We start from the raw sequence: 13895 nt of genomic DNA on the forward strand, positions 1-13895 counted from the left end.
TTGACCCTAGTTTGATTTTTTTTGAGATCTGACCCTTTTGCTACCGCCAGGGTCCATGGCGGTAGGGTATAACAGCCTACCGCCAAGGTCCATGGCGGTAGGGTTGCATGCCCTACCGTTAAATCCTGCTAAGTATTGAACACAGTGCGTGCTCATGCCTACCGCCGAGCACCTTGGCGGTAGGGTTGTACATGCTACCGCCAGTCTGTTTGGCGGTAAGGATGTTTCCTACAGCCAAGGTCCCTGACGGTAGGTTGTTACACCCTACCGTCATGGACCCTGGCGGTAGCAAAAGGGTCAGATCTCGAAAAAAAATTCAAATTAGGGTCAGATCTCGAATAGGTATCACAAAAGGGTCAAAACACGAAAATTTGCCCCTTCCGACATGACTTCGCTCCAACTTTTTTCCGAGCACAGCACACAGTCCAACCTTGGGTGTGAGCCGTACTACATTTTCTTTCCCCCGGATCTAGATGCCCTTGCATACAATCCAAATCCACGGGGACATGTTACATACAAGCGTCAAGAGATACCTTCATACTTGATCAATTTATACCAACACCACACGTACGTACGTAGTGGCCCTAAACAGAACCGCTAAAGCATGCTGCACGTATGGACGGGCTATTTTTCTTTTTTCTTTTGAGTAGATAGATCAACCAATTAGACCCAACCACCCTCTTCTTCCTTGGTCTCCTAGTTACAATCTTCCCATAGTTTCTTCCTTGCCATGGTTGCGTGTGCTGCTACGTATGCGTGCCTTGCGTGAGAATCACAGCACATATATTTGATTTTATGAGTGAAATGTGTCACACCCACCCTATCAGCTTATCATCATCAACTATCTACTCGGAGCCGGGGACTTGGGGGCCACCAACAGCTCCGCAAACTTCATCACCTTGGAGACGCTCTGCAGCACCTCGTAGGGCGTCACGTCCCCCGTCACGACCACCTTCTTGTTCTCCAAATCCACCTCAAACGACGACACACCTGGACACACAAGAACAGAAACAAAATGTTAAAGATGATCGCTCGTCCAGGACTCACTCGACTCGTAAATCAACATATTTTAACTGAACTGATAATATCTATCGACGCAGATGCTCCGACAACGAGCCATACGGTGAAGTTGGTGGGAGCTCAATTATGAGCGCCGCAGCAGCAGTAGTACCAAATCTTGGCCACCGACTGGCGGTGCCACCAAAAGTTTTTCCAGAAAAGGCAGGCAGCCCTGCACATGCGCAGAGTAGCAACATGTGCGGATGCGCCCAAGCATGCAGTATCATGCAGTACCGCAGCGGCAGCGCGAACGGAAGGAACCCGATCCATGCATGCATCGGCGCGTGGTCGCCCGCCCGCGCGGCCAAAACGACACCGGAGCCAACTCAGGCGCACAGGGATCGACGCCCACCCGCCACCGGCTTCGGTGACGTGTATGACTACATTCCGTAACATGCCACTGCAGCGAGGCTTTGTTCACTGTTCGCCATTAGCCCAGCAGCGAGGGGAGCAGAGCAGAGCAGAAATTTGGGGTTTTGCTTCGCTTGTTGTATATTGAAAATTTGAAACGACTGGAGGCGCACAGAGGTCAACCTGCCGCAGGGTGTTTTTCCTTCCCGCGTCTGACAGATCGCGACTTATCTCTGCTCCAAATGCTTCTGGACTTCTGAGACGTTGCGCTCCTATTCCCGTGACGCCCGCCCATGTGGGCTACGGCGCTACTCTACTTTGAAAAATTATCCGGTCTACAGATCCGCGCCACATTTCACAGTCGTTGATTACTTCGAGATCCTGGATATACTAATGCTCCGCCCCACCAATAAGAAATGGACACTATATTTGTTTTTAAACACTAGCAGTAAGAAACGCACACTTGGCTATGTCTGAAGTATCAACACATCGAGGTGGCGTTGAAAGGGAAGAGAAAATTAGAGTAAGACACGAGGCAGAGATCTGCTGTGTGTTGTGCAGGTTCGAAAGCAATTGCAGTGAGATAATCAAGGAAAAAACAAGCTGTCAAGTTGTCCCTCTGGCGAATAATTAGCAAAGATTACGGCCAGATCAGCTGTACAAACTTTGCAATTCCTTTTTTGTTTGGAGTCAAATGATAGGAACTTTACGATAACAAGTACCCCAGCATGATTGTATGCTTTTATCACTAGCTATGCCCTATCAAAAGAATGTCAACACTGCCCCGAAAAAGGGATTTAAAGGTTCAATTCTCATTCGTATGGTACCTTCCATCTTGGAGATGTGCTTCTGAACTTTCCTGGCGCACCCGTAGCAGTGCATGGACACCCTCAGCTCCACCGTCTGCATCAGCAGGAGGCATGTTATTATGCAGTGCAGGTGAATACTAGCAGTGTCCACAGCATGTTCTGCAGAGGCATCTTAGAGAGGGAGGCGTTAGTTAATTCCTCACCTTTGGCTCCAGATGGAAAGCGAGAGTCTTAGCCCCACCGCCGAAGTCCTTGAGCTTGAGCAGCTCGTCCAGCTGAGCGCTCACCAGGGCCTTCCCCTCGCTCTCCTCGTTCTCGTCCTCCACCGCGTGCACGCAGACGCAAGCGTTGGCGCACACCGAGAGCGAGAAGCAGTCCAGCACCCTCTCCAGCCCTAGCTTCCTCCCCATCCTCTCCTCTCTCTATCTCACTCACCACGGCTTCTCTCTCTCTCTCTCTCTCTCTCTCTCTCTCTCTATCTCTCCGAAGTCTCTGAGAGGTGAAGCTCAGTCTGAAGTGAAAAGCGCACTGCAAAGCGCAGAGGCCCTTTTAAGGCGACGAGGAAGAAGAGACAAGCTGGTACGCGCGCTGAGCGAGCAGACCTACCAAAGCAAAGCGCTTGGAATGAGGCAAGGGATGAGAATATATATGCATATAAGCAGCAGCGCCGGGCAGTATAAAAGTGGGCTATATGTTAGCTCAAAAGTCTGAAGCAACTCCCGATGTTGAAATTGAATACAATCATAGCTTTTGTTTTGGTGCAAGACAGAGTCATGAGCCGGTTTGACAAGGGGGCTGGACAGACAGACAAGCTGGCAAGCGCTCCATGTGACAATGTGCTTGCTTATTGGCGCTACCACTCGTGGAATCATGCGTTTGAGAATACACGCACATCGCGATGCCCATGCGTACATGCATACACTACAAATTGAGCTGAAAGCATAACCATAGAATAGAAGGGACCCAATCATGCGTCGTGCAAATGAGAGGCTGGATGGCCTTTACATACAAATAACTGAAAACACTGCTTTTTGAAAGAAAAGAAACACTATACAAGTAACTGAAAACAAGGAAAAGTTAGGTTAGACACGTCAAGGTTCACAGGCTGACACATACGTGTCTTTCACTTGCGCACATCGGCCATCAGTGTATAGTGTGTGTTTGTAGCTTTCCCTTCGGTGGGGAATATATATATGCGCTGCAACGTGAGCATACGTACACACACAAGCAAGACGGCGACGATTATTACCATATAAAACCATATCCGCCTTGCCCTTGCGCCGAAGAGACACGAGGGGACAACAGATTTTTAAACAAGGGCGCTCAAGGACATAGAATAGGCTCTGGTCACCTTCATTGACGCATGCCACAGTGCATCTCTTCCTTGCAGTTGCAGACCACGACTTTGCAAAATGACGACGGCCTTTTAATTGTTTGGCCAATTGCCACTATATCTATTGAAATTTGGCAAATTATATGGCGATTTTGGTCAGCTCGTTTGGTAAAATGCGGACTAATTCCAAGCGACTGCATCAACGCACTCCTCTGGTGCGTGCTCATGAGAAAACGGATGTACTAGTGCCATTCAAGCGTTCATCTTTTGGCGGCAGTACTAACTCTCGGGAGAGGAATCTCTGGGTGCCGCTACCATCTCGTGTTGTATGGCGCTGTCACCTTTCTACTCGCCGAAAGCTAGCATAATGCGCTCCAAGAGATGGGATTGATTGATTAAGCCGTCATATCTGCAGATGGCTATGCGCAACATCTTAATCGCTTCCAGCTTTGATCTAGTGAGCGGAGAATCTAGTGGTGGGCCTCCGCGATTTACCTGCCTGCTCGGCGCGCGAATGTCTGTGTGTGTGTGCATCTATCTATGTGCAAGGCAAATGGCCCGAAGGACAAGCATGGCAGGTGGGCCCGACAGACCAGCACGGCATTATTGGCTCGCTGGGCTGGGGGCGCAGGTGAGGCCGTACGCTTGCCCGAGAGGGACGGGGTGTACCATTTGCCCCTTTGCCTCGTTCTGGATCCATGCCTGAATTATGATGAAGCCAACACCATCGGTGTATCTTCCGCCACTCGCCAGGTTTGCCTGGGCCACCCAGCCAGCACTCTAGGTGCCCGGTACTATCTGCTTACTGCGAAATGAAATGTAGAGACGTTTCACCAGAAATGTTTGCTTTAGTTCAACCGAAACGATGTGCGATGATGAGCCGATAGTGTGAGCGTGATGTGTGTCTCGCGGACGGCCGAGACCCATACCACGTGTGCCAAAAACTTACTAGAGGGCAGAAAAAGCAGAGGAGCATATGCACGGGGAAAGCCATTGTTCTGTCGCTTCAGATAGTCATGCGGGCGGGCGGGCGGGCAACCAGGGATGAGCTGCGATCTAGGCTTGGTGGTGTTCCGGATTCCCTGCCGGCATGTAAATGAACACCACTCTCGGCAGAGATAGCCAGATAGACAGCTGCTTGTGACCAACTCACAAGCTCAAGTGCGCACAGCCAGAGGCCCATGTCCTAACCACGATCATGTTTTCATGTTTGGAGCCGAATGTGGAGCAGGAGATGAACTACTGAACTAGGATGAAGAGGACATGTCCTTCTGCCTTGCCCGTTTTGTGCAGAGGGAATCTATCCATGTGGACAGTGCTTGCAACCAGATGTTCACCAGATACGAATAACTGGTCCAAATCATCCAACGGACAGGAACCATATGGCTCTCTTCCCTGACTACAAGACTGGGTTTTAACTATGTCCTAGCAGCACATAAGAACAGAACTATAAGCAGCATACAAATAATCTACACTGAGTTTCGTCCAAAAGAGTACGAAGACATGGCTAACCACCATCTAGGAGTCAACATGCTACAACTAATAGCGAGAAGCGATATGGTTTGCAGTTGGTTAGAAGAAAATATCAAACCCAGGCCATGCTGACAAAACGATCAAATCAACCGGAAATTACTACGGAAGAGAAGAGCGGAGCAGAGGCAAAGTTACTCCTCTTGACCAGGAGCAAGAGTTCACGGATCGCAACTGCCACCTTGGGATCATCATGGTGAGAGATCTGCCAAGGTCATAAGCAATCAATAGTGGCATGTCCATGAGGAAAAATGACAAACAAGAAAAAACATACTGGCATGTACTCCCTCCGTTCCTAAATATAAGTCTTTGGAGAGATTTCACTATGGACTACATACGGAGCAAAATGAGTGAATCATACTCTAAAATGCATCTATATACATCCGTATGTGGTCCATAGTGGAATCTCTACAAAGACTTATATTTAGGAACGGAGGGAGTAGTTAGAATGGAATACCAGACCCAGCAGAAGGAGCAGGCCAGTGCACAGGAGACAGGACTATAGCAAAAGGACTTGCTTACTTAAACAGTCCAACCTGCCAAGATTACATCGAGCAGCAAGATTACACATTTTACACCCACGAATCGTATAACCTAATTTAGACTCGTACATGCCACATGCATGATTGAACAAACAATGAAAAATCACAATACATCTTAAGAGTATATAAAGGTTGCTCTCTGTTTCCTAGTGATTGCTGAACCCAAGGCAGTTCAAGAAGAATGAGATGCTAGCCAACTCATGGCAGAATTTTGCAACCAAATAGGTTGGTGGTTCCAATGAAACCAAAATAGAATATGAATATACAGTTGTACAAACAGCAAAGGGGAGAACTTCCTCCCATGGCAGTCAAAGTGCCAATTGCCTAGAAACAGTGAACACATCATCCAAAGCCTATGTGTTACTATAACAAAACCTAGATTCACAAGTCAATGCAATTAAGTTCTGTCAATAACGAAGAGGGCAGCATCTTTTTCCAAGATCTACTCGGAAGCTGCAAAAGTGGGCATACCTGGTGTATTTTGTTACAGTGACAAAGTGCTTCAGGAGGAAAAAAAAAAAAGGAGCTCAGGGCTTGGACTTAGAAAGTACTGAGCTGTGCGCTATAATTGACAGCTGTAGCAATACAATGCAGAATGCAGTAGTTCTGATACGGACTGAGAGCTGGTCCTGTGGATTCGCTTTGGTTGTCACTAAACTCACCATGTTCATGAAGCGAAGTTCATCTCTGAGTATCTGATAAATTATAAGCGATGTCAATACATATACTTGGTGTTAACACGACACAGAAACCTTAATTAATTCCCATGATCTGAACTTACCTGAGAAGTTTGTTCTTGCGCTGGCCAAGCTCATGACCTACAACCTCCACCAAAAAGGTAAGAGATAAAATATAAGTTGTACTTATAAAGTAAGATCTAGAGAATAATATACCATTTAAACATCAGTTAAGACTAAAAGAATACAGAATATGCAATGAGACTGAGTGGTTTCTTTCACCTGGTATTTCAGGGGAGTTCAACAAAACAGGAACTTCAGTCACACAATCGTGTCTGCAGGGAAAAAGAAGAAATTAACATAAAGCAATGGGTATTCATCTTTCTTGTACTGCACTGTAGTTCTTGTTTGTCTATGCAAGTTTCCCAAGCAAAACACGCAATCTGGCTTGAAATAGTCAGGCCGTTGGCAGGCACTCTACATGGATACAAAACCTCGAATCTGTAAAGAACTGGAATGAAGAAAAGAAATGCACACACCAAGATACAAGGTATAAAGTTACACAAATTCGTGTGTTGTACATTGATGCCTATAAAAGAATCAATGGAACAGGTGCTGAAACGCAAAAACCTCCAACATCCCATTTCCAATATCCATGAAGCCATATACAGGTGGTGACTTCCTCTTTTCGAAATTTTTTTTTACCGACTTCCTACACAGAAACGTTTTTCTACTGTTTTATGACTTATACTGGAACTCCCAGGAAGGCAGCTAAAGCAAAAGTCCGACTCGCAGTGGGAACACGATACAGAGAAAGGCTAGTTGAGAACCTTGTAATTGTCGAGGCCAGCCATTCAATTCAGTGTAACCAGAAAATTTGAGCTCCAGATTGTAAGACATAGGAAAAACTAGCTCTGAGATTACGGTGTCCTAATAATCTGCATGCTGTAATTGTGATTACATTGAAGATAGCCAAAATCTTTAGCACCGACCAGACCAGAAAGTGTGCCAATAAAAAATACTGACCAGGAGTATACATACAACTGTAACTGTTATAGGTGATTATTTTTCAGAGTTCAGATGCTAAACTCTGACTGCAACTGATTTAACTACAGCTGCAGTTAGGCAAATACCAGCTAGCTTTGTTGCGAAGTATATACATACACCTATAAGGTGAGAACATGATATCTGAAAGCGTGTAACATAAAGGACACCGAAGTTAGGATTTTACCTTGGGAATACTGATAGTTGGGGATAATGACTGCCAATATAAGAAGGATCATGTGTTGCCCCAAGAACCCCAGTAGCACCAGACAATGTTTGCAGCCTAATTTTCAGCAAATGAAGTCAAAGAGGGATCAAATGCCGATTTAGATCAAAGAATAAGATAACACGATCCAACCATAGTAAAATGGATGTAACTAGAATTGCTGGCTACTGATTAAGAGCTCAGGCATATTACATGCTCTGATTAAGCACGTTCAACCAATCTTAACAGCAAATTCGAGGATCCTACAAAATGGAATCAGACTAATTTTGCCAGTAACTACCATGTAATCAACCAGTTCAGTACCATGATGTTCTTCCTAGGAACCCATGGTTGTCATATTCATCTATTCTGTAATAGCATATGACAGGAACGTACAGTATCCGTGGATACCATGCCCAACACAGACAGGCCTTCAGCACGCCATGGATAAGTAATGTCTGTATGTCCGATAATTTTTCTACAGGAAAAAAATATCCATTTATGGCATGGCATGAACAAGTGTAGGACTGTTGAGAGTTGAGACATAGGTTGGCCCAAATGCTGACTCGTCTATGGCTTGTATCGCGTTTGGCAATCTGCCTTGGCGTCCTTTTTTTCTTCTTCTTTTTGCCGATTTTATTGTATTTGTAATAATTCGGTTGTATTCATCCTTAGCTGGCGCAGAGGCTGGGGGTAATGAAGCTTCAATTTTCTAAAAAAAACAGCTTGGCCCAAATAATAGTACTAACAAGATAACAGGTTTTTGAACCCTGCAGAGTGCACCACAACTAATCACAAATATCTGTAGTACTCATGAAGAAGTTAGCTAAATGGAGTTTGCAGCTTCAATATCAAGATACCAATCAGAAAAATGAAGCAATACTTCTTCCGAAAGATCTATACGAAAATTGAATCCCACATACCAAGTAATTTGATTAAGCTCAGAATTGTCACTGGGTTGATGAGCCAAAAGTCCTGGGAAAGCCATACCACTGCATGGGATATCAGGTCCCCTAGGATGCTGCTCACCAAACTTCATAACTGCCGAGGAAATGGAGTTCAAAGTTAGGGTAACAGAGAATGTGCAGGACCAGAGCCTCAAGCATGCACACATTTCAGAAGAAAAGGACAGGTACAAGAGTACGGAGTTATATATATATATAGCATCACTATATATATATATATATATAGTATCAGTATGGCAATGTAGACTGAGAATATAACACATAGGATAACATTAGCATAATACCAACCAAGAATTGGTATGAACAAGCAAGGCTACAACTCTGCAAATAAAATGATACCTAGACCTAATCCTTATTCTGGAATGATCACAGAGTAGTATTTCCTAAAGTTCTCTAGCAGCTAGGCTACGGTTGAAACTTGGCCCATACGCACTTCTGGAGCTCCAAATCGTAAAGAAGGAACTATTTGAGTTATCAAATTCATGCTAGAATATTTAAAACCTGTTGAAATCAAATCTCGTTGCCATTTCCCCCCTTTGTGAAGTGCATGACTGCATGAAAGTTTCTGTACCAAGTCAGAACAAACTTTAAATGGTTGGGCTGCTCTACTTTTTTTACGGGGTGGCTGGACTGCTCTACTGGTTGCAATTTTATAATTAAATTCATATATGTCATGTATCCAACTAACAATACATACCTTTTTTTTTAGGGGAACTAACAATACATACCTGGCAACACTGCTGGAGTGCCAAGAGTAAGGTCCTTTGCTACTGTAACATCAAGAGCATGACCTCCACCACAAGGGAAAGAGCCACTCACTGCTTCTACCTTATCATTCTGCACTATTATAACAGACGGTGCTAAAGAATTGTTTGACCCAGGAGGGGGACTGGTCTCTGCATCTTCAGTTGAACTTATCAGTGTATTTTGTGGATGAGACTGAATTTTGCTGGCACTGGCAATGTTTTGATGAAATATCTGAGCAGAAAGTTTGTTCTCTGTGGGGACACCAATGTTCAAACCACTTCCTTGATCCCTGGATTCTGAATATTGGCTATTTGATGTTGATACAGTTGAATGAGAACCAAGGTTAGGCATGCCTTTTACCATACTAAGAGAACCAGCAGTATTTCCATGCTCACCAGAAGGAGCAAATGCCTTCACTCCAAAACTGGGACGAGATTGAGGTTTCAGAGAACTATGTGCCATTCGAACGGAGGATGAGAAGAGCTTACTTAAAATGTCAGGTCGTGCTTTCCTTCTTTCTACAAAGGAGGGTTCTTGCTTCGACGAAAACTCTTGTTCATTCTGCAAACCTAAAGTTCGATGTGAGTTCTTTCCCACACCTGTATCAGAACAGCCCTCCTCATTCCGTGATCTGGAATATGTCCTATGAAGCATAGGCAACAACATAGTTAATGCTAAATTCAGCTAGCAATCTCTAAGAAGGGGGGAGTGAATTCACACTTTACCTATTGTTTTGCACTGAAGAGGTTTGGAAAGTATTCTTCCAGGTAGGTTGGTAGGGCCTTGATGGTTTCCCTCTGTTAACATTTGGTGCATTGTTGTAACCTTTAGCATTCACATAACAGATACGAGATTCTGTCCAGTTCTGCTCGTCATAGTACGAATGGGATTTTCTTGGAACACTTCTGTAGTTCTTGGCGCTGTAATAGGAAGTTTTGGCCTCTTTTGGAAATCTAATGTAGTTGTTGGTACTCCCATACTTGTAGTCTGCTCTGTAATCATGATAATAGGATGCGGATTTGGTTCCTTCTAGATAACCATGGTTAATGTCATGAGTTCTACCACCAGCCCATGCTCTAAAAGGACTTCTTGGCCTCCTTGTCTAAACAAAGCAAAGAAAATCAATGAAGTCAGTAAGAACACTACATAGTAGATAGGGGGCAAAGGTGTGATACACACACTGCCATGTTGAACATAACGGGTATTGATCTCATGAAACCGATCATGGTTAACGTCATGAGTTCTACCACCAGTCCATGCTCCAAAAGGACTTCTTGGTCTCCTTGTCTAAACAAAGCAAAGCAAATCAACAAAGTCAGTAAGAATACTAGTACACAATAGATAGGGGGAAAGGCATGAAACATACACTGTCATGTTGAACATAATGGGTATTGATCTCATCAAACCGATCATGGTTAACATCATGAGTTCTACCACCAGCCCAAGCTCTAAATGGACTTCTTGGCCTCCTTGTCTAAACAAAGCAAAGCAAATCAACGAAGTCAGTAAGAATACTAGCACATAACAGATAGGGGGAAAGGCGTGATACAGACACTGTCATGTTGAACATCATGGGTATTGATCTCATTAAACCGATCATGCAGCCATACGCTATCATCTTTAGAATTCCATAACTTTTGGCCACCGAAAAAGTCCCTGAATTGATAACATTGATACATCAGGAAGACACTATGGGCTAATATTTATAGTGAATACGGATGGAAAAAATATATAGAAAAGGGAGCCAACATCAAACTCTACCAATCTCTAGAAGTTGTGCCAAGCAGTCAATGCCAGTGAGTAACAAAATGCAATTAGGTAGCAGTTCATCTGTTTAAGCTCTTACAACAAGCAGTGCTTGCAGTGTCACACGATGTTTCCTTTGAATGCACGATCTTATCATACAATCTCCAATCGGGGAACAGTTGGATCACTCTAAGCATGTAGGTGCTCCCACCAAGATACCTCTCCATTTTTCATGTGGGAGAGTTAAATTTGATCGACAATCCTTGCTGCAACTAATGCGATGCACATGCTTCCAGACTAGCTTGTACGGTCAGAGAGCATACTACCGAGCAACAGATGAACATCCGAAGAGGAAGCAACCAGGGAAAGACGAAAGGCTCGAACCTCTGGCGCCCGCGGCTGCGGTTTTCCTTGTTCTGGAAGCGATCATCGTGCATGTAGAAGGCACCTGTTCTCGGCACGGCGTCGGGCTCGAACCCCTTGTTCTCCTTGTCCTCTTCTTTCAGTTCGGCTCCCGTCTCAGCCTGGGCATCCTCCTCCTCCTCGTACTTCCCCTCGTCCTCCGGCGCCGCAGCCACCTCATCCGGCGTCACTTCCTTGGCCTCTCCACCGCCCCCAGATCCTGCGTCGAACTCCTTGCGAACCTCCTCGCATTCCTCGGAACCCTCGTCTTCGCCGTCCACCTCGGTCGCGCCCAGCTCGTCGGAGTCGGAATCGGACCAGACCACCCTCGACGGCGGCGAGGAACCACTCCCCCCACCGCCGCCGCCATCGCCCTCCTCCTCGTCGTCGCTCGCCGCCGCGCGACGCCTCAACGCCGGGAGGGGCGAGTCGTCGACGTCGCTCACGTCCTCCTTCTCGTCCCCCTCCGCCGTCGACGCCTTCTCCTCTTCAGCCATAGAGGCCGCCGCGCCAATTTGGGCGAGAATGCTAGGGTTTAAGCTAGGGTTTGAGGGAATCCGGAAGGTTCGAGAGGCTTCTCGACCTCGCGTGGAAAGCTGTTCTGTTTTTTGGCGGACTGGTTTGATTTGATCACCTTTTCTGATCGATCAGCTTCTCTGTCGTGAGGGGAAAGAGAAGAAGGGCATTCATTAGCTGGAGCCACTATGCAAAACCACTGGGAGGTCCAGCTAAAAAACAAATTAGGGATGTTGAGGCGCCGACAAGTGGGCCACAGTAATGAGATTTGTAGGTGGAGCCTGTTGGCCCCACCTGTCACCACTCGTCCTTGTTTTAGTATGTGCGTGGACGGCTGCTAGGTGTCATCCGCCTGCTAAACCCTAGTTAACAGCCTGCAAAACAGCCGTCGATTTAATTACATGCGACCGTCGGATTGAAGCCACGTCCGTGTCAGCAGAAACAACAACTCTCGTTGCCTGCTCCCGCGTTGCTGCAATCATTGGATGTGGAAGCAAAATCCCCGCCTCCTTTGCAGCTCCTCTATACCCGCCCGAGGCCAGGGCGAGTACTAGATCATCGTCGCCAACGCACCCTCTACCATCGCCGACGTCGACGCATCATTGCCTCTACCACCGCCGCCGACGACGCATCATCGCCCCCGTACACCTTCCCACACCATGGCAACTCCCCACATAGTGCGGTCTATGTTGTCAGCCGCCATGGCTCGAAGCTCCGGTGCTCCATCCAGCGGCACGCAAGCCAAATCGGCCCCGATTCTCGCCGACGAGTCGATTCCGCAGTCTGGAGCTGCAAGGGAGCTTCGCGATCCTCCTGTATTCTCTGCTAAAGGTTCCCGACTAGCTCCTCACATGCTTGGGTAAGTTGCTCAAAACCCTAGCTGTCCAGCTCCAACCCTAGCTATCCAGCTCCTTCTCGTGAAGTATGAAGCAAAAAAATGGGTGTACTGTGTTTGTGATTTCCTGAATTTCATGAAGCATGAAGTATGAATTGCATTAAAAAATGTTCAGGGAGGGGGGAGTTAAGATGCATGTGTGGTGAATTGTTCCGATATGTGCATGTTGGTAATGCTATCTGTGGTGAAAATAGTAGTTGTCTTGGTCACTGGCTTTGTTTGCTATGTTGCAATTAAAACATAGTAGTTGTGTTGGTGAAGTTTCTTCACTAGTAAAGTTAGACATGAAGAAATGTTGCATCTACTAGGCAAAAGCTAATTTGTAGTAAACATTGTCACCTTGATTAGCCTAGCACTGTGAATCATTGTTGTAGCATGTAGTAGAAGCATTTTATTTAGTATGATGAGGTGAAAAAAAAACTGAAGTTATACATTGCTAGAAGCACTAGTTCCTCTCTACATTCTACCTTTTTTACTGACGTTGTGATTATTTTTTTCTACAGCAATAAAAACAACCAAAAAAGGGCTGCTGGTGCTGGAGTTGATGGTGATGAGAGCTACATCATGGGCAAATTTCTGTTGTGACTGGAGTCAATATGGAAGGGGTGATTAATGTTGCTGATGTGCAACACGATAAAGATGATGCAGATGGTGATGCAATATCCTCGCAGCCGCTTGTTCCATATGGTGATCGTCGTGGTGATCGTCTTCATCAACATCATCGTCTTCATCACATTCCTCATCTCTTTTCGGCGGTCCACTCTCCCGCACCCCGCTATAATCCCCTACATGAACATGACGCTTTATGCCACATATTTATTATCCAATGATGTGTTGCCATCCTATGATGCTTGAGTAGATCTCTTTTGTTCTTTGCGTTGATTGATGATCTTGATTGGTTTGAGTTGTATGTTTTATATTGGTGTTGTCCTATGGCGCCCTCCGTGCCGCGCACACGTGAGGGATCACCGTTGTAGGGTTTGTAATATGTTCATAGTTCGCTTATGGTGGGTTGCTAGAGTGACAGAAGCTTAAACCCGAGTAAAGGGGTTGTTTGCGTATGGGAGTAAAGAG

At 45.8% G+C, this 13895-nt stretch overlaps 2 protein-coding genes across 11 annotated transcripts; both read right to left on the reverse strand.

Annotated features, from left to right (window-relative positions):
• Positions 1-514: 514 nt before the first annotated feature.
• Positions 515-3130, reverse strand: LOC123079162 (protein SODIUM POTASSIUM ROOT DEFECTIVE 2). Its single transcript, XM_044501847.1, has 3 exons — positions 2423-3130; positions 2238-2313; positions 515-990 (listed from the first exon to the last, which is right to left on the reverse strand). The coding sequence occupies exons 1-3, from the start codon at positions 2627-2629 to the stop codon at positions 842-844; spliced, it is 432 nt and encodes a 143-aa protein (XP_044357782.1). The 5' UTR covers positions 2630-3130; the 3' UTR covers positions 515-841.
• Positions 3131-4988: 1858 nt separating this feature from the next.
• On the reverse strand, positions 4989-12077 carry LOC123079160 (protein MLN51 homolog). Of its 10 annotated transcripts, none has more exons than XR_006437872.1 (13): positions 11393-12076; positions 10816-10918; positions 10629-10736; positions 10442-10549; positions 9988-10364; positions 9244-9905; positions 8474-8591; positions 7533-7628; positions 6584-6636; positions 6406-6442; positions 6287-6319; positions 5545-5618; positions 4989-5287 (listed from the first exon to the last, which is right to left on the reverse strand). XR_006437872.1 is itself a non-coding variant. In XM_044501845.1 (13 exons), exons 1-11 carry the CDS (start codon positions 11905-11907, stop codon positions 6292-6294), a joined length of 2205 nt encoding a protein of 734 aa, XP_044357780.1. In that variant the 5' UTR covers positions 11908-12076; the 3' UTR covers positions 4989-5287; positions 5605-5618; positions 6287-6291. The 10 variants fall into 10 exon arrangements, 3 of the variants coding, with proteins under 3 accessions (XP_044357780.1, XP_044357779.1, XP_044357781.1); XR_006437871.1 differs by having other exon boundaries at positions 5540-5618; XR_006437875.1 differs by having other exon boundaries at positions 5605-5618; positions 6406-6449.
• Positions 12078-13895: the final 1818 nt, after the last annotated feature.

This window comes from Triticum aestivum, chromosome 3D (genome assembly GCF_018294505.1).
Source record: "Triticum aestivum cultivar Chinese Spring chromosome 3D, IWGSC CS RefSeq v2.1, whole genome shotgun sequence".
NCBI lineage: Eukaryota > Viridiplantae > Streptophyta > Magnoliopsida > Poales > Poaceae > Triticum > Triticum aestivum.

Bases quoted from the DNA above. Each gene is read 5' to 3' on its own strand.
- LOC123079162 (XM_044501847.1), bottom strand. From the start codon at position 2,629: ATGGGGAGGAAGCTAGGGCTGGAGAGGGTGCTGGACTGCTTCTCGCTC. The intron at 2,314-2,422 runs GTGAGGAATTAA...CTGCTGATGCAG, and splicing joins CTTTCCATCTGGAGCCAAAG to ACGGTGGAGCTGAGGGTGTC. The intron at 991-2,237 runs GTACCATACGAA...TTGTGTGTCCAG, and splicing joins GCACATCTCCAAGATGGAAG to GTGTGTCGTCGTTTGAGGTG.
- LOC123079160 (XM_044501844.1), bottom strand. From the start codon at position 11,907: ATGGCTGAAGAGGAGAAGGCGTCGACGGCGGAGGGGGACGAGAAGGAG. The intron at 10,919-11,392 runs GTTCGAGCCTTT...TTATCAATTCAG, and splicing joins CGCAGCCGCGGGCGCCAGAG to GGACTTTTTCGGTGGCCAAA. The intron at 10,365-10,441 runs GTGTGTATCACA...TGCTTTGTTTAG, and splicing joins GTTATGTTCAACATGGCAGT to ACAAGGAGGCCAAGAAGTCC.